The sequence below is a fragment of the Macaca mulatta genome, chromosome 4 (assembly GCF_049350105.2).
Source record: "Macaca mulatta isolate MMU2019108-1 chromosome 4, T2T-MMU8v2.0, whole genome shotgun sequence".
NCBI classification, from domain to species: Eukaryota; Metazoa; Chordata; class Mammalia; order Primates; family Cercopithecidae; genus Macaca; species Macaca mulatta.
In genome coordinates this window covers 76,874,446-76,897,636 of record NC_133409.1, presented here as the reverse complement: position 1 = coordinate 76,897,636, position 23,191 = coordinate 76,874,446, and the positions used below count along the sequence as shown (strand labels likewise).

The window sequence follows — 23,191 nt, the reverse complement described above, 5'->3', positions numbered from 1 at the left end:
GGATGGCCCCTGTGGCTGCCAGAGCTATGGAAAATTTTGCATGACATCACTCCGTGCGAGTCATAAGCTGATTTCTAGCACCACTTCCTCAACAGCCTCCGCGTGGGGGGCCTGAGTGCCTGGCAACAGTCCCAGGTTGCATTTCCTGGGCAGGACCACGGCCTAGGGGAGGCTGGGGGAAGGAACACTGTAGCAGCCAGGAGAGGCTCTTAACAACAGCATTGCCACAGAGCTCTGGGGCTCCTGGGTCCAGGGAGGAGAGGGTCAGGAGTGGTACAGGGGAGTAAGGAGAGCTGGCGTCTGGTGGGCGCAGTGGAGGCAGGGGAGCTGTACAGGCACAGACTCCATCCTCCTGCCCACCACAAAGGGCGCCCTTACCAGCTCCGTTTCACAGGGAGGGAAATAGAGGCACAGAGAGGTTAAGCAGCCTGCGCAAGGTGACAGAGCGGGGAGCTGGGATCCAAATCCACTTTCCAGCTACAGTGCCTGGGCAAGTTACTCAAGCCAAGTCTGGCCCCAGAGCTGGTGCTCCTAATTATACCTCCTTGCAGATGACATCGCCAGCCTGCTTACCCATGCTACTGTCTCAGGGCTACCATTGCCATTTCACACACGCGTGACCGTCCCCCAGGGAAACTGAATCACTCACCCAGGCACACAGCTAGTCTGTGTTAGAGCCAAAACGCAAACATAGGTTTCACTTTAAGCCCATGCTCCATCTAGCCCCAAAGTCCAGCAGTTTCCAATCAGATTGGTTTGCTGTACCCTTTACGTCTGTATGTATGCATGCATGTATTATTTATTTATTTGTTTTTGAGACAGAGTTTTGCTCTTGTCACACAGGCTGGAGTGCAATGGTGTGATATCGGCTCACTGCAACCTCCGCCTTCCAGGTTCTAGCGATTCTCCTGCCTCAGCCCCCAGAGTAGCTGGGATTACAAGCATGCGCCACCATGCCCAGCTAATTTTGCATTTTTAGTAGACGGGGTTTCTCCATATAAGTCAGGCTGGTCTCGAACTCCCGACCTCAGGTGATCTGCCTGCTTCGGCCTCCCAAAGTGCTGGGATTACAGGTGTGAGCCACCACGCCCGGCTTTTTTTTTTTTTTGAGATGGAATTTCACTCTTGTTGCCCAGGCTGGAGTGCAGTGGTGCAATCTCAGCTCACTCCTACCTCCGCCTCTTGGGTTCAAGTGATTCTCTTGCCTCAGCCTCCTGAGTAGCTGGGATTACAGATGCCCGCCACCCTACCTGGCTAATTTTTTGTATTTTTGGTAGAGATGAGGTTTCACCACGTTGGCCAGGCTGGTCTCGAACTCCTGACCTCAGGTAATTCACCTGCCTCAGCCTCCCAAAGTGCTGGGATTACAGGTGTGAGCCACTGCCCCTGACCTGCTGTACCCTTTAAGAATGTGGTCAACCAGTGTACCTGCTATTAGCTGAATGTGTGCACCCCCAAGTTAATATGCTGGAGTACGAACACCCAAGGTGATGGTATGAGGAGGTGGGGTCTTTGGGAGGTGACTGGGTCATGGCAGTGGAGCCCTCATGAATGGAGTTTGTGCCTAGAGAGCTCCTGTACCTCCTCCACCACGTCAGATGCAGAGAAAGGCAGCATCTATGAAGCAAGAAGCAGGTCCTCACGGCTGACCAATCTGTGGGCCACTGCTCTCAGACCTCCAGCCTCCAGAACGGTTCAAAATAAATGACTGTTGCTGATAAGCCACCCTGTCTCCTATGGAACTTTGTCACAGCAACACACTGGACTCAGACAGCGTTCCCTTACCATTTTAAAACTGTCACTGAAGGTTTTCATCGGTAGTTGAAATGGTTGTAAATAATATATTGTGCAGTGTATTCTAAATATTGACATGTAAAACTAAAACTCTGGGAGTCTATTGTCAGTATCCAATGGAATCTACGCAGTAATGTGATACTCATCGCCATCTATTATTTACAGGATTGCAGGAACATGCTCTTTTTTACCACGTGGAACTTTCACTCATATTTCCAGTCCCCCCTCTTCGGAATTCCATCCTAACGTAGCATATTTGGTGCTTCTACGTCCTGTTCTGATCACCCCATCAGCCCTGCAGCTGTGTGTTCCTCAACTCCAAGTGTTTAAAAAGAGACTTCTGGTTTATCATTCCAATGAAACCTAACTGGTCAAACAATGTAAACAACACAATGTAAATAAAACACTTTGTCAAATAATTTTTTTTGGCTGTCCCCTTTAAAAGAGTGTGGTCAACCAGCGTACCTGCTATTGGCTGAATGTATGCACCCCCAAATTAATATGCTGAAATACGAACACCCAAGGCTATGGTTTTAGGAGTTGGGGTCTTTGGGAGGTGACAGTCTTGCTCTGTCACCCAGGCTAGAGTGCAGTGGCGCAATCTCGGCTCACTGCAACCTCTGCCTCCCGGGTTCAACTTCCGCCTTTCAGGTTCCCTGCCTCAGCCTCCTGAGTAGCCGGGATTACAGGCATGCGCCACCACGCCCAGCTAATTTTTGTATTTTTAGTAGAGATGGGGTTTCGCCATGTTGAGTGGGCTGGTCTAGAACTCCTGACCTCCAGTGGTCCGCCCACCTTGGCCTCCCAAAGTGCTGGGATTACAGGCGTGAGCCACCGTGCCTGGCCAACAAATAATCATTTAATACGAAAAGTAATAATGTGTTGGAACCATCTCTTAATGAGATGAATAAATATTTATTGAAGGAATGAAAGTCGGTTCTGCACAAATTCTAATTCTAGTTTTCATTTTTGTAGATGCAAACACTAAAAAATCCTGTTCACATTAATAAATAGACGAGAATGGAAAGGGCTTCATTGTAGAAATGTCACTCGATTCTTCAAAGTCCTTCCGAGTTAGCCTGAAAAACGACAATAACCTGCTGATAAAATGGTTGCTAATGTGTCAGCTGATACCCCAATTGAATTCTCCTTCCATTATGAGGGAAGCAAACAATTGGACATCACCTGACTTGCAAACAGATTGTTACCTAGTCCTGACCTTATTTCAATGATGTTGACAAGCTTCTGGACTGTCCCTTTGTCTGGTATCCTAGGTGGAGTTACTTCCTGGAGCACGGTACACGGTGAGCTTCCAGAAGAGAGGAAGGCCCTGCCCTCTGCCCTAACATGGAAGCAGGGCAACCGCAGAGGGAAACAAGAACACTGTCCTCCATCACAGGTCCTCGATAATAGAAAAAAGCCGAGGACCTGGAAACTTTTCCTTAGAACTGCCCCTGCCTGTGTGCCCCGGACAGTTGGTGGAATGGGTGTAACCACAGAGGCCTCTGTGGAAGAGCCTTACCCAAGCCTCAGGACCACTGTGGGGAGCGCTGCCTCTCTAGGAAGGCCCCGCCCTGCCTACCTGACCCAGCACTGATGGTTTCCTCCTCCTTCAGTCCCAGCCTCACTGTGTCCTGCCCCATCTCATTGATAGCCTGACTGCCTGACTGCCTGACTGCGTTCTCTGTATACCATGGGTTTTTTTGTTTGTTTTTTGTTTGCTTGCTTTTTGTTTTTTAATTTAGAGACAGGGTCTTGCACTGTCACCCAGGCTGGAATGCAGTGACTTGATCTCAGTCCACTGCAACCTCCCCTTTCTGGGTTCCAGTGATCCTCCCACCTCAGCCTCCCAAGTAGCTGGGACTACAGGCTCCTGGCATGGTGCTGTAGATACCACTGCTATGTAGAGACATGGTCTTGCTACATAGCCCAGGCTGGTCTTGAACTTCTAGGCTCCAGTGATCCTCCTACCTTGGCCCCCTAAGGTGCTAGGATTACAGGTATGAGCCACTATGCCTGGTCTGTACTATGGGTTTTAAGGAAAGTGTCATGGTTCGAGCCCAGCACCAGACTGTGGGGGGCCGCTGACTCCCGGGCCACCTGTCAGTGTGGTACAGGCCACTGGTCCCCACCTGCCTCCGGTGTGTGAGGCCCCTCCCGATGCCCATCTAGAGCACAGGATTTGTTTTTGTGAGATACGATCAATTCTCTGACAGCCAAGAAGCTAACTAGGCTTGCAGGGGTCTCGGTAGCCCTCAGCTGAGGGAGAGACCAGGGCCCTGAAACCATCAAGGATCTCACAGCAAGGGGAAAAACAAAACTCAGAAGACTGAGGCTTCAGGCTCTGCACACCTCCCGTGGCCTGTGTGGTCTCAGCAAGGCTCTCACCCTCTCTGGGCCTCCCAGGAGGATGCACCAGTCGTCTCGATGTCCCCTACAGGTAAAAGGCTTTGGTTGCAGGGCTCTGGACAAAGCAAAGCTATGCATGGGTCAGAGGGAGCTGCCAGTGAGGCTCTGCTGGTAGCTCCCTCTGCCAGGTAGATGGAGGCTAGGGCCAGCGGCAGGTCCTACGCCATTTGTTATCAGGCCAGGAAAGCTGGCTGCTGGGGTCATGAGACGTGGCTTGCAGACACAAGGCCCTGTTTACCAGGACCACCCCAGGCCTTCCACTAGGCTCTGGGCTGGCATTTCCTTGTGTTGTCTCAGCTCTGAGCTCACCTTCCCAGCCTGGTCTGTGCCAATCCCAACCCTGGGGTCCCCCCAGCCATCCTATCTGTCCCTCTGCTCACAAAGACACCCTCAGACTTAAAGCTCCAAACAAAGGACTTAAGACCTCTAGGCTTTCCCACCTATGAAGGGGGAAGCTTCGGCCAGATGACCCTTAAGCCTCGCCCGCCACCCATAGGCTCAGAACCCTAAGCACCGTGTGCCCACACGGCATGGTCTCAGGGCCCTCTCCCACCTCCCCTCTGCAGAACATGAGGGAGGAGTAGGCAGTGGCGGCTGCTGCAGTGAACACCCACGGTGGGCGCCCCTGGTACGGATCCTTCCTCAGCTCCACTCTGGGAACCTGAAATCAGTCCTGGCCCGTGAATTTACACCTTGGAAACTGGCAAATGCTGCATTATCTCAGAGTTTCCCCCTCAGGGATCTGGGTGTCAACTCTCTTGGTAATATCCCACCACTGGGCACAGGAATTAAATTAATATAGACTGACAAAGGCCAGTTCGCTTCAAGACTTGCTAGAGAACACTGCATCCCAAAAGACTAAGGGTTCAAACTCCCCTCCAGAGAATTCTCCTTCTGAAGTGACTGCCCATGAAACCAGCCCTCTACTAGCCTGTACAGAGGAGTACACCCACCAGGAGTCCACACCCCGAGGCCACACAGCCTGGCCCTCCAGCTCATACCTCATCCTCAGCCCTCTGCAGGCCAGGTCCCTCTCACTCAGCACCCTCCTCCCTCCAGGCCTCCCAGGACAGAGGAGAGACAGCAGAGCTTCTCAGTGGTGGCAGTGCCCCCAGGTCACACTCTAAGAAACTGCCTGTGGCCAGCCTGCCTGGTGTTGGAGGAGCACTCCACACTCTTCAAGGCATCACTCATGTGGACCTCCGAAGAACTAGGCAACATAGAAATGAAGCAGTGTTCCTAGATTTACAGATGGGAAAACAGTCCTCAAGAGATTAAATGCAGTTCAGCTGGGAAGTGGGAACTAGAATCCAGGAGGGCTGTCTGCTAGAGAATTTATAGGGCTGGAGTCCTAGCCAATTGTGTGACTAGGTGGAGTCACACAATTGGAGTCACACAGGTGGGGTCACATGGTTGAAGTCAATCATATAGCTGGAGTCACACAGGTAGAGTCAGTCACATAGTTAGAGTCAGTCCACAGGTAGAGTCACACAGGTGGGGGTCACACAGGTGGGGGTCACACAGGTGGAGTCACACAGGTAGGGGTCACACAGGTGGAGTCACACAGGTGGGGATCACACAGGTGGGGGTCACACAGTTGAGGTGAGTCATACAGATGGAGTCACAGCTGGAGTCACACAGAGTCAGTCATACAATTGGAGTCACACAGATGGAGTGAGTCACACAATTGGAGTCAGTTACACAGTTGTAGTTGGTCACACAACTGGAGTCACACAGGTGGAGTCAGTCACAGAGTCAGTCACACAGGTGGAGTCAGTCACAGAGTCAGTCACACAGGTGGAGTCAGTCACAGAGTCAGTCACACAGGTGGAGTCAGTCACAGAGTCAGTCACACAGGTGGAGTCAGTCACAGAGTCAGTCACACAGGTGGAGTCACACAGTTGTAGCTACACTCTGTGCTGCCCAACATGCTCAACAGCTGAAAACACAAAAGAAAAACAGGTCACAGTTCTGGGTCAGGGACTTACAGGGGAAAAAGAAAATCAAGTGAAAGTCAAACGCCCCTTAAGGTAACCAATGGGGACTGGAAAAACTTGATTTAAAGCCCAATCCTTCCATCCTTCAGATGCTTAGGATACTTTCCAGAATGTGTTGAAAATAGACCAAATTATCCTGACATCCCCAAAGTCAAATTCATACGTACAACACTCAGAAACTCCAACCCACCCCTGAGGGTGACTCTTACAGGTGGACTGGGGTTGGGGGCACCCAAAGCCTCTGAGCTGGGCTGGTCTCGCATGGCCCACAAGAAGCCTCATTCCCTTCTGTGGGGTGTGGGGTGGCGGGGACTGGCTGAAGGCAGGGAGGAGCCCTCGCCTAGGGCAGCCCCGGGAGGTGGTCTCCTCTCTGTGTACTCCCTGCCCCAGAAGACCCCGTGGACCCCCGCAGACCCCCTGGCTGGCTCTAACAAGACTTCTTTGGGGCTGCCACCCTTCCTGGTTAGGATCGATTTCCCACAGCTGATGTTAGATCACAGCCCTGGGAAAAAACACTTTTCCCCTGGGATGGGGGAAGGTATTGCACTTCCTGTCCTCCTTGTCAGCCCAGCCACCTGTCCCCTTCAGAAAGGAGAACAGCCTGGTGGTTGAAGGCAGTCCCTGGTGCCACAAGACATTAGTTTAAAACCCAGGGCACCACTTGAGAATGGCCGGACCTTGGGCCAGTTACTGTAATTCATTGCATCCCAGTCCCTGTCGGATGCGAAATGAATCATTCATGTATGGACTGAAAGCAGCTGCCAACTATAACTGAAAGATGCCAAGACTGTGAGGCATCCTGGGGGCCCAGATGCCACCATGTGGACAAAAGGGCATCAGCATGGATGGACGAGGCAGGGTAACAACAGCACCCACCCAATAGGTGGCCACGGGAGCCGTGCTAACAGATTCCTAAGTGAGCGCCATGCAGGTGCGGGTCACCGTCCTCACGGTCATCACCATGGAAGGCAAGGGCCACGGGGATTTTCTGCAACTTCAGGAAGATCGCTGCAGAGCGGAAAGTCCTGCAGAAAACCCTCGGCAGCCCACATACTTTCACGGAAAAAGCAAGTGTTTGGAGGCAGCTGGATCCGGGTTCGAAACCCAGCTAAGCTTCTGACCTAAGGCAAGTTACTTGAAGCTTCTGAGCCTGTTCCCTTTACTGTAAACAGGGACAACGATGCATTATCACAGTAGCCTATTTTTAGGATTAAATAAGTGAATGTATGTCTAGCTCTTGGCACGAAACAGACATTTCCTAAATGCACTTTGTCACGTGGTACTGTGTGTTTTTCCTAAATGCTATTTGGAAATGATCACTGTAATCGTCACAGTTCAGGGAAAAACATTCCATGACAGAAAACACCCAGAAAAGGAATGGCCAACATAACCGTGCTTTTCTGGCAGCTTTAAAAATCCTCAGTATCTGAACACAGCTGCCGTGAGCAGGGAAGGGAGGTGTGTGCTTGGCTCGGGGAAAGCCCGAATCTGGACAACCCATGCAGCCATTCCCATCTCAGCCAGGTGGGACCGAGAATCAGCAATGTGACTGGGCTCTTGTCTCGGCCCCAGAAGTCACAGGAGATGTCCATAGCCGGGTCACAGATAGCGAGGGGAGCCCTGAGAGAGGAGGAAGGAAATGGGTGGTGGAACTGAGGGCCCCAGGGCTCCCGAGCTCCAGGAACAGCAGAGGTTGGCTGTGACCACCCACGACAGCCGGGCACCGCCGGCTCACCCTCAAGTCTCTCAGAGTGAGCAGAGATGCTCACGTCTTCCTGGAAGTTCTCTCCCTTCGCAAGTTAGATCGCGCCGTCCCTTCCTCTCCCTCCCACCCCACACTGACTGTCACACACGAGTGGCTTTTCTCTCCTGCCGACAACTTCCAGCCCATCCCTGTGCGCCCTGGCATCTGCCCTGGTCCTCGTCCTCACCTACCTGCCTTGGCACACCTTCTAGAGTACTGCAGACAACGCCCTGGGCAGAAGCCCCAGACCAGACTTTTGAAACACTTGGGCCCTCGCCGGCAAGCAATGAAGACGAGCTGCCCTGGCACAGGGTTGGGGTGCTGGGAGCCCCACCCTGCCCCAGCACAGGCAGGTCACAACCAGGCGACACTCACCTTGACCGCCCCACCTGCATGGAGGAGCAGGTTCCGAGGCACAAAGAAACATCTTAAAAGAGAAGCAAGGTCGGCCAGGCACGGTGGCTCATGCCTGTAACCCCAGCGCTTTGGGAGGTTGAGGCAGGCAGATCACCTGAGGTTGGAGTTCCAGACCAGCCTGACTAACATGGAGAAACCCCGTCTCTACTAAAAATACAAATAATTAGTTGGACGTGGTGGCGCGTGCCTGTAGTCCCAGCTATTCAGGAGGCTGAGGCAGGAGAATCGCTTGAACCCAGGAGGCGGAGGTTGTGGTGAGCTGAGATTGCGCCACTGCACTCCAGCCTGGGCAACAAGAGCAAAACTCTGTCTCAAAAAAAAAAAAAAAAAAAAGAGAGAGAGAGAGAGAAGAGCGGTCAAACAGAACGCCTGCACTGAGGCCCCTCCCGACGCAGAGGCTCCTGCCCACCGGGGAGCCCGGCGCCTGCTCCTCCAGCAAGCGGCTACTCACCAGATTTCAGCCTGAGCTCCCCCAGGCAGCCGTACGCGTCCGTGAGCTTGCCATACTGTCCTTTAATGACTTCCTTTTCTTCTGGAGCTGGGGGAGAAACACATCACAGAAGGCATCAGCGAGCGTCTCCTGCTCATTCCTGTTCATTCACACCCGGCTTGCCAAGCTGGCTTCCCACCCACTCCAAAAAGAAAACACAAAGACAATAGCTCGGCCCACAAACACCAAGTGTGGAGGTTTTATGATTCGCGAATCACAGAGCTGCAAGGATTCAGACCTTCCCACCAACAGCTTGCTCTCTGGAAGCGCTGACAGCTTCCTGGGGGCTGGAGGAGCTGGGGTCCTGGGGTTCTGGTGTCTAGCTGGGGGCAGGCACCTGGGGCCTGGCTCTATTACTCTGCCTTGCTGTCCCTGTCCACGGGTATCATCCACTAGAGGCTACATCCTGGAGGTGCCCACTCACCCCAAGGCACCTGTGGAGGTGGTAACTTGGGGAGACTGGGCAGAGGTGCCTGTGTACCTCTGAGTGCCCAGGGCCTGGGTCCAACCCATCCCAAGGCAAGCTGCGTGCCTTGCCTGCCGGGTCTTTGGCAGTGATTGTCCATGCCCAAGCCAAGGCATGGACTAGTTTTAAAGCAAAACTGACAGAGGGAAGAACCATTAGGCGCAGGGAGCCCTAACCTCTCCAATAATGCCACAGGCCTTTCTGGCCATGACAGGGCAGGCCTTTAGACCCCTTCTCAGAATAATGTTTTAAGTGCACAGAACAAAATACAAGCATAGATGAACCTTGAAAACATTACGCTACATGAAAAAAGCCAGTCACAAAAGACCTCAGAAAGATTCCATTTTGGCCGGGCACGGTGGCTCACTTTGTAACCTGTAACCCCAGCACTTTGGGAGGCGAAGGTGGGCGGATCTCCTGAGGTCAGAAGTTCAAGACCAGTCTGGGCAACATGGTGAAATCCTGTCTCTACTAAAAACGCAAAAATTAGCTGGGCATGGTGGCACACGCCTGTAGTCTCAGCTACTTGAGAGGCTGAGGCAGGGGAACAGCTTGAACCCAGGAGGCGGAGGTTGTAGCGAGCTGAGATTATGCCACTGAACTCCAGCCTGGGCGACAGAGTGAGACTCCGTTTCAAAAACAAGATTCCATTTCTATGAAATGTCCAGAACAGGCACATTTCTAGAGACAGAAAGTAGATGTTGTGATTGTCAGGGGCTGAGACTGGAGAAAGGGGGAATGTGGATAATTGCTAATGAGTATGAGGCCTCTTTTAAGGGGGACAAAAATATTCTAAAATTAGATTATGGTGATGGTGATGGTTATACAACCCTGAAAATATATTTTAAAAACATGGAGTTGTATACTTTAATGAGTAAGTTGTATGATACAGAAATTATATCTCAATAAAGCTGTTATAAAAATCAAGAAAATAAATACGATTACAAATACCAATCTTATTGAAATCCAGTTATCAAAATATTTTTTAAATGTTATAGTATAGTAATCTATGTGCCTTATCAGCATATTAAATCGCAAAATCCAGTGGGGTCTATTAACCACCTTAATTTAAAACTAGTGATGAGAATAAATGCTATTTCAAGATATCTGAAACAACGCTAATGTGATATGGAGATATCTGTAATTGCAATTGGTGACAGGGTCAGAGATATGGCTAACCCACGTTGGTGACAGGGTCAGAGATATGGCTAACCCACGTTGGTGACAGGGTCAGAGATATGGCTAACCCACATTGGTGACAGGGTCAGAGATATGGCTAACCCACGTTGGTGACAGGGTCAGAGATATGGCTAACCCACGTTGGTGACAGGGTCAGAGATATGGCTAACCCACATTGGTGACAGGGTCAGAGATATGGCTAACCCACATTGGTGACAGGGTCAGAGATATGGCTAACCCACGTTGGTGACAGGGTCAGAGATATGGCTAACCCACATTGGTGACAGGGTCAGAGATATGGCTAACCCACATTGGTGACAGGGTCAGAGATATGGCTAACCCACGTTGGTGACAGAATCAGAGACGTAGCTAACATACTGGTTTTGTTGCCTGCCTTCCTAATTAGAGGAAATGCTACATTTCAGGTAGGATTGATAAAAATAAAGATGGACTTTTCTCCCCACCCAAGAAAACCAATCCTCAAATCCTATGCACAGAACCCTTGAGGAGCTTTGGGCCCCAGAAGAACCCTTGGGCTGGATGGAACCATTTCTACATCATCATGGAGGTAAGAAAAGGGGCAGCTGGTTCCCTCTCTACCTCATTGTCTTAAGCAGCCGAAAAGGATTCTTAGACTGCCTCAACTCCCACAGTTAAGGAATTTCAACCAGGAACTAAGATCCCAAAGTGAAATGTTAGAAAGGAGAAAATGACAGAAAACATCAGCCCCTCATACCAAGCCCTCAGAGCAGATGGACTGTGAACTGACTTTCATCACTTCCTGCTGTCTCTAAAGATGTTGACTCAGAGAGGCAAGTGTAGAAAGCATGGACGAGCATTTGAAGCAGGTGAACTTTGTTTTAGCTGACACACATCCCAACACCCCGACTCAAAAGATCCACCATGCCACGTTTTCCAGCGCAGTCTTGATTTCCTGGTTCCTCTCAACCATCCCCATCCCCCTCAAAGGCACTTGTCCTCATCAGATGACAAGTCCCAACTGGGATTGGAAATACACTCAGACAGTCCCATCCTCCCCTCTGAAGCTCTTCCCACCCTCAGCCCCCCGGAGCAGGTGCTGGCAGCCCTAGAGCTGCCTCTCTCAGGAACCAGCATGGACTGGCTGTTCCTGCCTCGTGCTCCTCTAGCAAGCACAGGAGGACAGAAGGTAGGCACCAGGGCCTCACAACATGACCTGCTACCACCCACCAAACAGACAGCTCTGTCCAGGCTGGTGCTCAGGACACAGCTGGTGGGGCAGAGAGTCAGGATAGACTGTAAGACCAGAGACCTCCCCTCCTCCATTTCTCTAGGCAGGACTGATGGTAAGACGTGATTTAAAGAGCAGGACTGATTATCAGCATAGCTTGAGAGGCCAGCAACTTGAAAATACACTCAATTCCCATTATTCACAGTAGTTATGTTCCATAGAGTTACCCATAGATACTGAAGCAAGCAGCGCTCCTAGAGGAAATGCAGAGTTAGGTTCCTGAAAGCCTCGGGTTGCAACATTTTTGTCAACCAATCAATACATAAACTTGTTTTATGTGTTTTTCTGTTTAAAAGACACCTTACTGAATAAACAGATGGCCTTCAACTTACAATGGGGTCATGTCCTGATAAACCCAAGGTAGGTTGAAAATATCCTAAGTTGACAATGCATTCAATACACCTAACCTACCAAACACCATAGAGCTCAGCCTGCCTTCCACCTACCCAGAACACTTACATTAGCCTACAGCTGGGCAAAATCATGAAATATAAAGCCTACTTTCTGATAGTGTTGAATATCTTATGAATTTTATAGATTATTGTACTGAAAGTGAAAAACAGAATGGTCCCATGGGTACTTGAAGGATGGTTTCTACTGAATGCATATCGCTTTCACACCGTTGTAAAGTTGAAACATGATAACTGGAATGAGCCATCATAAGTCAGGAATCATCTGTACAGTGTTGATTCATTAACACTGAACCAGTGGCACTAGAACACAAACCTGAATACAGCTTACCAAACACATATATTTTCCCCATAAGGCACATCACTGCCTTCTTGCACCAGAAACACTAGACAGCACTTTCAAACAGTGAAACCACGAAGAAAAAGCACAAAACATGAAAAATATGGCACTAAACAAATCATGCAAACCACGCTCATTTATACCAAGAGGGTGAAACAAGATGGCAGAGCATCCTTTTCAGCTGGGAACAGGCTTATCGGGTGACACATTTTCACCACTCTGCTGGTGTCCATGAGTTCCGATCTTTGGGTGACAAATTTTACAGAGCAGGTGAATTTACAAATATGGAATCCACAAATAACGAGGATCCACTGAACATGGTTTAAGGACCTGGCAAAGACCATGAGGAGACTTACCAGGAAAACAGTCATTCATCAGCCTCAATGTGAATTAATCTGTACAAGGGCTCTTCACCTGGGGTGACAGAGGAAGCCCCTGACAGTCACTGGAGCTTCAAGGGATAGCTCCTGGGGGAATCTGTATACAAAATTATATTCAAAATTGTATGCAATTTTTTTTTGATAGAATCTTGCTGTGTTGCCCAGGCTAGAGTGCAGTGGTGCAATCTCAGCTCACTGCAACCTCTGCCTCCTGGGTTCAAGCAATTCTTCCACCTCAGCCACCCAAGTAGGTGGGATTATAGGCGTGCACCACCATACCCAGCTATTTTTTGTAGTTTTAGTAGGGATGGCATTTCGCCATGTTACCAGGCTGGTCTTGAACTCCTGACCTCAAGTGATCTGCCCACTCGGTCTTCCAAAGTGCTGAGATTACAGGCATGAGCCACTGTGCCTGGCCAAAACTGTATGCAAATTTTTGATAAGTATTTTTATGGGGGCTAAAATCCCATTTTCAACAGAATCTCAAGAGTTCAGTGCCCCCAAAAAGGTTAAGAACCAGTTTAATGAATGAATATTTTTCCCAATGCTCACTTGAATTTGATTGGGTTTTCTCTGGGGAAGGGAGAGCGCGGAGTAACCTAAAGATAATCAGTGAAATCATCAACCTCTACCAGCAGCCAGAAGCCCGTCGTCTTGAGGACTAAGCAGACTCTGCTGGCAGCGGGGTGGGGAGTTACAGAAAATGAAGTGCCTGGGATATTAGGTTGGCAGGGTCACTTAGAAAAGTACTGGGAAGCCACTGTTCCACCTTTTCTATCAGCCCGCCTCAAAAGCTCAGAATGGTGGCAGAATGGCATATTAGTCTCCTTTACTACTGCAACAAATGACTACAAACACAGTGGCTTAAGCAGCACAGACTCATGACCTTATAGTTCTGCGCTCAGAATTCTGAAATGGGTTTCGCTGGGCTGAAAGGAAGGTGTCGGCAGGCCTGCATCTGCTCTGAAGGCTGCAGGAGAAAATCCATTTACTTGTCTCTTGCAGCTCCCAGAGGCTGCCTGCATTCCTTGGCTCTCGGCTCCTTCCTTCTTCAAATTCAGCAATCGCAGCAATCAGATCCTCGCATTTCCTTCCCTCTCCCTGCCCGGCCTCCCTCTTCCAGCTTTTAAGGACCCTGTAAGTGCAATGGACTCATCCAGATCATCTAGGATAATGTCTCCTCTTAAGGTCCTGATCACATCTGCAAAGTCCTCCTGCCATGTAAGTGCCACATTCACAGCCTGAGAAGGAGGACGTGGGCCTTCCAGCCCACAGGTCTCCTGCCTCTGCTCACACACTGATGAAGCGTGAGGAGGAGAAGGAGGCATCCTCTTCCCCAGCATCTGCTTGGAGGCAATGCCAAACCCACTGGTAAGGCACTCAGACTGTCACGCACCTACAGGGAGGCGGGCCTATGAAACCCCAACTTCACAGGCAGAATCGAAGGCCATGTGCATTGCCAAATGTCTTCCTCTAGCCTTCAGGTACTGCAGACAGGGCTGGAGAGAGGTGAATCAGCAGTTCTCAGTGCCCCATCTCAGTAGATAAGTTGATAAATGCAATAAAATAATTACAACACCAAAAATACCTATTTCAACCCTAGTAGCTTTACAAAGCCTTGAAACAGAACCCATAAGCCCTGGTATGATCTGGTTCTGACTTTGTGAATCGTGAAACAAGGAGGCCTTTGTGCATTCATTCAACTATGCGAATAAGCCTGATCAAATAAAACAAAATGACAGGAAATTGCTAAACAAAGTGTTGTGGCCAAATCCACACTTGAGGGGTGGGAAGATGACCCTGGGAGAAGCTATGCAAACAAAAGTGACCGCTTGCCCTGGTGCATTACAGATGACAGGCGTGGACTTTATATCCCTGTCACTGGGAAAATTAAGCACGAGTAAAAACACGACTTTCTATCCTCATATTTTAAAAACAAACAAACAAAACCTAATAGGACCACCTTGTCCCATTCCAATGCTGTCAATTATTAACTCCTTGAGAAAAACAACTTCACCTCTGACTTATACAATACGGGAGGTCAAAACAGGCCTCGACCATGGTGGACGGGAAAATCACGAGAAGATGTTTCTCCACCATGAACAGACTCACTGTAAACAAACTGGGAGGCCCCAGACAGCAGAACTTCATTCTCTTCTGGGTCCAGAGGCCAGAGAGCTGAAATCCAGGCATCAGCAGGGCTACTCTGATACCTGGAGCCGGGACCCTCCTTACCTCGCCCTGCGTCTAGTGTTCGCTGCTTGTCCTGTCCTTGGCATTCCTTGCCTATGGCTTCCTCACTCCAGGCCCTGCCTCGGTTGTCATGTGGCAATTCTCTCCCCATATGTCCCCTTATTGTTATGTGGCCATCCGCTCCCCATATGGTGTCCCCCAATTGTCATGTGGCCATCCTCTCATGTGTCCCCCCGCCATTATGTGGCCATTCTCTCCCTGTGTGTCCCTCCACCATTATGTGACCATTCTCTCCCCGTGTGTCCCCCCATCATGACATGGCCATCCTTTCCCTATATGTCCTCCCATCATCATGTGGCCATCCCCTCCCCACTGTCATCACGAGGCCATCCTCTCCCCACATGTCCCCTGTCTTTACAAGGCCATCCTCTCCCGGCATCCCCCTGTTGTCACAAGGCCATCCTCTCCCCATGTGTCCCTCCATTGTCACGTGGCCATCCTATCCCAATATGTCCCCCCCATCATCACATGGCCATCCTCTCCCAACGTGTCCCTCCATCGTCATGTGGCCAGCCTCTCCCCACATATCTCTCCATCATCACGTGGCCATCCTCTCCCCACATATCTCTCCATCATCACGTGGCCATCCTCTCCCCAAGTGTCCCTCCATCGTCACGTGGTCAGCCTCTTCCCATGTGTCCCTCCATCATCATATGGCCATCTTCTTAAAACAGCAGTCACACTGGATTAAGGGCCCATCCTACTCCAGTATAACTTCATCTCAACGTTACAACTGCAACAACCCTATCTCCAAATAAGATCCCCTTCTGAGGTCCCGGGGGTTAGGACTTCAACATATCCTTTTGGAGGACACAATTCAGCCCAAACACTTGGTCATCTTTTCACTTAGTGGGCCTGTCCTTTTAAAGCCTGACTGCCCCATCGACCGTCTCTCCAGTAAGCTTCCTTTATTCCTGCAGTGCCTTCACCTCCAAGTCCTCCCCTGACCCTTCTGATGTATCAGGAGCACGCACCCCACCCCAGGAGGCAGGGGCCTGGCAGCCTCACTGCCCACCTCCAGCACTCCCAGAGGCCTGGCTTCCCAGGAGGTTGGTTCCAGAGTCACCCCACACCCTACTTGCCCCCAAACAACTGTATTTTCTCAATTAGGTTTGAAGGAAGAAGAAATCCTTTTTGCTCTCCAAAATGGAGGTGACAACACAGATGTCTACACACACCAGGAAGGTAACAAATGAATCTGGCCAGGCATGGTGGCTCGAACCTGTAATCCTAGCACTTTGGGAGGCCAGGGCAGGAGGATTGCTTCAGCCCAGGAGTTCAAGACCAGCCTGGGCAACACAGTGAGACTCCATTCCTACGAAATTTTTTTTTTTTTTTTTTTTTTTGAGACGGAGTCTCACTCTGTCGCCCGGGCTGGAGTGCAGTGGCCGGATCTCAGCTCACTGCAAGCTCCGCCTCCCGGGTTCACGCCATTCTCCGGCCTCAGCCTCCCAAGTAGCTGGGACTACAGGCGCCCGCCACCTCGCCCGGCCAGTTTTTTGTAGTTTTTAGTAGAGACGGGGTTTCACCGGATTAGCCAGGATGGTCTCGATCTCCTGACCTCGTGATCCGCCCGCCTCGGCCTCCCAAAGTGCTGGGATTACAGGCGTGAGCCACTGCGCCCGGCCTCCTACGAAATTTTTTAAAAAAAATAACCAGGCATAGTGGTGGGAACCTGTGGTCCCAGCTACTTGGGAGGCTGAGATAGGAGGATTGCTTGAGCCCAGGAGGTCAAGACTGCAGTGAGCTGTGATTGTACCACTATCCCGTCTCAAAAACAAATAAACAACAAAATGAAGCTGCTGGAAGGGCTTTGGGTGAGCAGAGAACACACACCAGCCAGGTGCCAGTCATGCCCTCCAGCTCAGAGCTGCCAGGCTGCAGCATTTCCAGGAGACAGGGCACTCCAGACCTTCCAGTGCTGGCAACCATCCCCATTTATTTTAAGCACTGCATGGGCTGGAAGCACACCTCTGCAGACTGGATTTGGCCTGCCCATTTGCAACTTCCGTCCCCCCTTTCTCGATAATCTCAGAAATAGACAGACTCTTCCTATCTCCCACGCTTTCAGTTGCATTTCCTGTAAGTTTTTCCACATGAGAATGTCTCTGCTTCCCCTCTGGCTGGCCACGAATTTCTGGCCTTTAGAGGAAAGCCCTCCTGTCTACCTCCTCAGCCCCCTTCCTCGACCCCTCTTGCCAGAGATTTGGCCACTGGCTCAGTGGACACATCTTCATGCCTTCTGTGGTTGGCACCCTTCCAGGCACAGAGACACTGCAGTGAACCAAACAGATGGAAACCATCCAGCATTTGGCAGTGGCCAAGAGGAACAGGAGGAAAGAATGGATGAGTGATGGCAGGGGGTGCAGACCGAGGTGGGGTGGGAGGCTGGGGTGGGGGCACTGCCGAGAAATAGCCAGGAAGGGGTGGGCGCTGTTCAAGCTTCCTGCCAGGGTGGACAGATAAGATCAATAAGTGCAATATAGACAGTGACAGGAGGGGAGCAGAAAAAGTGAGCACGGAGTAGGGGACGAATAGTGGGGAAGGGGAAGTGACATTTTAGATGGTGTCATCTCAGAAGGCCTCATTGCAAGGGTGACATCTGAATGCGGACCTGAAGGAAGCCAGAGAGACAGCTGCATGGAGAGCGGAGGAGCACTGTAGGCCCAGAAGGGCACGTGCAAAGGTCCTGCGGCAGAAGCACTCCTGACCTGTGCAAGCCCCAGCAAGGTGGGCAGTGTGACTGAAGGTTCATGGAGGAAGTGGAGTGGGGAACACACTGCACAGAAGTTTGAGGTCACAAAAAGGTTTTGGGTGTCACTCTGAGTGCCACTGCAGGGGTCTGAGGTTCATCCTGCCTGCTATGTTGAGAACTGACTCTAGAGGAACAAGGAGAGAAGGAAGGAGACCAGTTAGGAGGTGCTAGCGCCAGCTGGGCAAGAGAGGACTCTAGCCTGAACCAGGGCGCAGCAATGGAAAAGCTGAAGAACAGTCCCATTCTGGAGACAGACAGACAGACACACACACACACGCTTTTTAGTTGTGGAACTTTCCAAAGAAAAGGAGGATGACATAATAAACCCTTGTACCCTCATTATCACATACCCACCAGCTCCACCTGCTCCCAACCCACGCCCAGGCTACCCACTGTCCTATACCTTAGATCAGCTCAACTCAAAACGGGCTCCTCAGACCAGCAGCACCAAGCATTAGAAAGACCTTATGGGGCCCACCCCCCGCCTTGTGAATCAAAAGCTCTGGGCTCAAGACCTAGAAAGCTGTTTTAATGAGCCGTCCAGGGGACTTGAATGCATGCTAAAGCTTGAGAAGCACTGCCCTAGGTTATTCTGAGTAAATTCCAGGCATCATATTATTTCATCTATAAATATTTCAGTAAGAATCTGGAAAAGATAACAGTTCTTTTAAAAAACACAACCATGGCCAGACGTGGTGGCTCATGCCTGTAATCCCAGCACTTTGGGAGGCCAAGGGGAACGGATCACCTGAGGTCAGGAGTTCAAGACCAGCCTGGGCAACATGGTGAAACTCCATGTTGCTTTCCACAATAGAGGTGACAAAGCAGATGTCTACACACAGCGGGCAGATAACAAATGAAGCTAGCTAGGCATGGTAGCTCCCTCCCTGTAATCCCAGCACTTTAGGAGGTCAGGGCAGGAGGACTGGCTGAGCCCAGGAGTTCAAGACCAGACTGGGCAACATGGTGAGATTCCATCCCTACAAAAATTTTTTTTGTAATTAGCCAGGCACGGTGGTGGGAGCCTGTGGTCCTGGTCACTTGGGAGGCTGAGACAGGAGGATTGCTTGAGCCCAAGAGATCAAGACTATAGTGAGCTGTGATCATACCACTACCCTGTTTTTAGTCTCTACTAAAAATACAAAAATTAGCCGGGTGTGGTGGTGCATGCCTGTAATCCCAGCTACTCAGGAGGCTGAGGCAGGAAAATTGCTTAAACCTGGGAGGCGGAGGTTGCAGTGAGGCAAGATCACGCCACTGCACTCTAGCCTGGGTGACAAGAGCGAAACTCCATCTAAAAAAAAACAAAAACAAAACACAACCGCAATACCATTATCACATCTAAAAAAGAAGTCGCCAGCAATTCCTCAACATCATCACATATCTTGGTATATTTTGAAGGTGGAACCATGGACAGATTGGCTATGGGATATGAGAGAAAGACAGGGTTCAAGGATGATGCCATGTTCATTGCCTGAACAATGGAAGGGATGGAGTGACCCTGGCATGACAGCAAAGACTGAGAGGACAGGTCTGGGCAGAGCATCGGCTGGGACCAGACATGCTGTGGCTCTCTTGCAGCCCTGCGTGGAGGCTGAGGACAGAGCTCTGCAAGTCTAGAGTCCAGCAGAGAAGTCTGGTTGGAAAGATCCCCCAGACGTCCCCAGCAGACAGAGTTATTTACAATCATGAGGCTGGGTGTGGTGGCTCCCACCTGTAATCCCAGCACTTTGGGAGGCTGAGGTGGGAGGATCACTTGAGCTCAGGAGTTCGAGAACAACCTGGGCAACATAGGGAGACTCTATCTCTAAAAATATAATAAAATATATTAATCGGGCAAGGTGTGCACACCTGTGGTCCCAGCATCTTCGGAGGCTGAGGTGAGAGGATCATCTGAACCTGGGAGGTGGAGGCTGCAGTGAGCCATGAATGTGCCACTGCAATCCAGCCTGGTTGACAGAGCGAGACACTGTCTCAAAAATAAATAGATCGGTGCCATGGCTCATGCCTGTAATCCCAGCACTTTGGGAGACTGAGGTGAGTGGATCACCTGAGGTTAGGAGTTCAAGACCAGCCTGGCCAGCATGTGAAACCCCACCTCCACTAAAAATACAAAAATTAGCCGGGTGTGGTGGCACACGCTTGTAATCACAGCTACTTGGGAGGCTGAGGCAAGAGAATCACTGGAACCCAGGAGGCGGAGGTTGCAGTGAGCCAAGATTGCACCACTGCACTCCAGCCAGGGTGACAGAGCGAGACTCTGTCTCAAACAACAACAACAAAAATTAGCTGGGATGGCGTGCACCTATAATCCCAGCAATAAAATAAAATAAAATAAAATAAAATAAAATAAAATAAAATAATCATGAGGTTGGAGGGGATCCCCTGGGGAGTGAGTGGAGGGCACTGACTTCTGGGTGCAGCATGTTTGAAGGTCAGGGTGGACTGAGAAGTGACCAAGAAGATACAACAAAACTCAGCAATGCGTGGCATCCTGGCAGCCAGGAGAATAAAGCGTTTCAAGGAAGCAAGAGTGGTCAGCAGGTCAGAGGCTGCTGCTGTGTCTATAATCTGAGGACTGAGGACTGATCACTTTAGTTAGGCATTGGCGACTCAGAGGAACAGTTTCAGGAAAGTTGAGGAGCAAAAACCTGAATGGGGAGGGAGGGAGAAAATGGAGACAGTGGGGAGAGACGAGTCTCTGAGAATTTCCTGTGTGTGCATACACGTGTGAGTGTGCATGTCTGTATGCATGCATGTGTGTGCGTGTGCATATGTGCACGTGTGTGTGGAGAGCAGAGAAATGGAGAGGCTGTTGGAGAGGGAAGTGGGTCAAAAGATTTCTCTAGGACAGGGGCATTTACACCAAGCTTGTGTGCTGCCAGAAATGAGCCAGGGGAGAGGTGAGGACTGATGCAACTGAGAGAGAGGTCAGGACCGATGCAGCCAAGAGAGAGGTCAGGACGGAAGTGGCAGGAGCGGGGAGCTACGAAAGCCATGCCCTGGAGCAGGCACGGGCATCTGCGCACAGGTGGTGCCGGTCTCAAACGCAGACAGTGCACCGTGGGGAGCAGATGGGAAGGCGGACAAACATGGTGGGCAGGTAGCGGTGGTGCAGGGAACCAGTGGGAATTCTCTTCCGGTGGCTTCAAATTTTTGGGTGGAATGAGAGAGGACGAGGCCGTCAGCTACGAGTGAGGTCTGGGAGGAGGCACGAAGAGCTGCGGAAAGGGGAGGGTGGAGTTGCTGTCCTGGAGGGTCGGGGAGCGGACAGAGCACAGAAACGCAAGTGAAAAGCCCGCCTTGGCTCGGGGGTTCTGACCTGATGGTAAGCTCTGCCCATGTGGTAGTGGGGCATCTCCAGAAACTTCTACTGCACAGGGGCTGGTGCAGGCATGGAGTGCAGGATGTAACAGGGCTGAGGTTTCACCAGGTGGGGAGGACCCAGCAAGAGAGGCAGGCGGGGAGGGTGAGTGCAAGGCAGGGCTGGTCACTGACATGGCAAAGAGGGAAGGCATGAGACAGGCGAGGGGCTGTAAGAAGGCCACGGGTTCTAAGGGTCACCATCCCAGTGGCGTCAAAGGTCGCTGGGGGCCGGGCATGGTGGCTCATGCCTCTAATCCCAGCACTTTGGGAGGCCAAGGCGGGCGGATCACAAGGTCAGGAGATCAAGACCATTCTGGCTAACATGATGAAACCCCGTCTCTATTAAAAATACAAAACATTAGCCGGGCATGGTGGTGGGCACCCGCAGTTCCAGCTACTCGGGAGGTGGAGGCAGGAGAATGGCGTGAACCCGGGAGGCGGAGCTTGCAGTGAGCCAAGATCACGCCACTGCACTCCAGCCTGGGCGACACAGCGAGATTCCGTCTCAAAAAAAAAAAAAAAAAAAGTCACTGGGACTGAGAATTGCAGGATGAGTGACAAGGTGAAAGTGGAAAATGAACAGTGGGATGTTTGAGACAGACGCTGGAGGGTCAGGGGCGTAGTGTGTAAGCGAGTGGCTGCAGGGGTGGGGTCACTCACTGGATCGACGTGGCCACTGAAGGCACCAAGAACAAGGCCGGACTCATAGTGAGAAATGAGAGAGAGAAAGAAGGAAAACTCGCCAAGGAAGCAGGCGACTGCTGAAACGAGGGGCAGTGGGGGACGCAGTCTCGTGGTGTTACTGGAAAGAGGTCCCGATCCAGACCCCAAGAGAGAGTTCTTAGATCTCATGCAAGAAACAATTCAGGGCGAGTCCATAAAGTGAAAGCAAGTTTATTAGGAAAGTAAAGGAATAAAAGAATGGCTACTTTATAGGCAGAGCAGCAACATGAGCTGCTGGTTGCCCATTTTTATGACTATTTCTTGATGATGTGCTAAATAAGGGGTGGATTATTCATTTCTGGGAAAGGGGTGGGCAATTCCCAGGAACTGAGGGTTCTTCCCCTTTTTAGAGCATATAGGGTAAGTTCCTGATGTTGCCATGGCATTTGTAAACTGTCATGGTGCTGGTGGGAGTGTCTCTTAGCATGCTAATACATTATCATTAGTGTATAATGAGCAGTGAGTATGACCAGAGGTCACTTTCATTGTCATTTTGGTTTTGGTGGGTTTTGGCCGGCTTCTTTACCACAACCTGTTTTAGCAGTAAGGTCTTTATGACCTGTATCTTGTGCTGACCTCTTACCTCATCCTGTGGCTAAGAATGCCTAACCTCCTGGGAATGCAGCCCGGCAGGTCTCAGACCCATTTTACCCAGCCCCTGTTCAAGATGGAGTCACTCTGGTTCACACACCTCTGATGATGGTATGTGGGGTCAAGGGTTAACTGAGCTGTTTCCCTTTTGGCAAGAGAATTTGATTGTGGGTTGACTTTCTAGTCCTGTTTCCCTGGTAACCTGAGAAAGTTGTCTATGCTACTCGAACAACATGGCTTATGATAAAAATAAATAATGGATGGGGCTTGTGGAGGCTTAAGGAATAGGCTTATCCTTGGAGGAGGCTGGGGAACTCCCCGTCTCCAGCCCCAGTGGTCCAAGGGTGTGGAAGAGAAACAGCCACTGCCTAAGAGGCTCCCAAGGAAACCGTGGTTTGTCCCACAGCACAGCAAATGGGGCTCGTGGATTCCGGGTCCCAAAGCAGAGCTCTGTGGGACAGACCATCCCGAGGCAGAGGCTGGTCTCAGTAGGAGCAGCCGTGCACTGCTCTGCATGAGAGCTCTGGTCACCCAGAGCCAGTCCAGCTCAGTAACCAAGCAAACCACACGCTCTTCTTTCTCGAATAATATTTTCCGCAATAACATG

At 50.8% G+C, this 23,191-nt stretch overlaps 1 protein-coding gene across 2 annotated transcripts in view; it reads right to left on the bottom strand.

The window, feature by feature from the left end:
- The window catches only part of SYNJ2 (synaptojanin 2), a 119,978-nt gene that overhangs the window by 74,301 nt on the left and 22,486 nt on the right, over positions 1–23,191 (bottom strand). For both annotated transcript variants that reach the window (XM_015137056.3, XM_015137058.3), the window contains exon 2: positions 8,813–8,899. In XM_015137056.3, the coding sequence (XP_014992542.2) occupies positions 8,813–8,899 (87 nt within the window). The remainder of the gene's footprint in view (positions 1–8,812; positions 8,900–23,191) is intronic.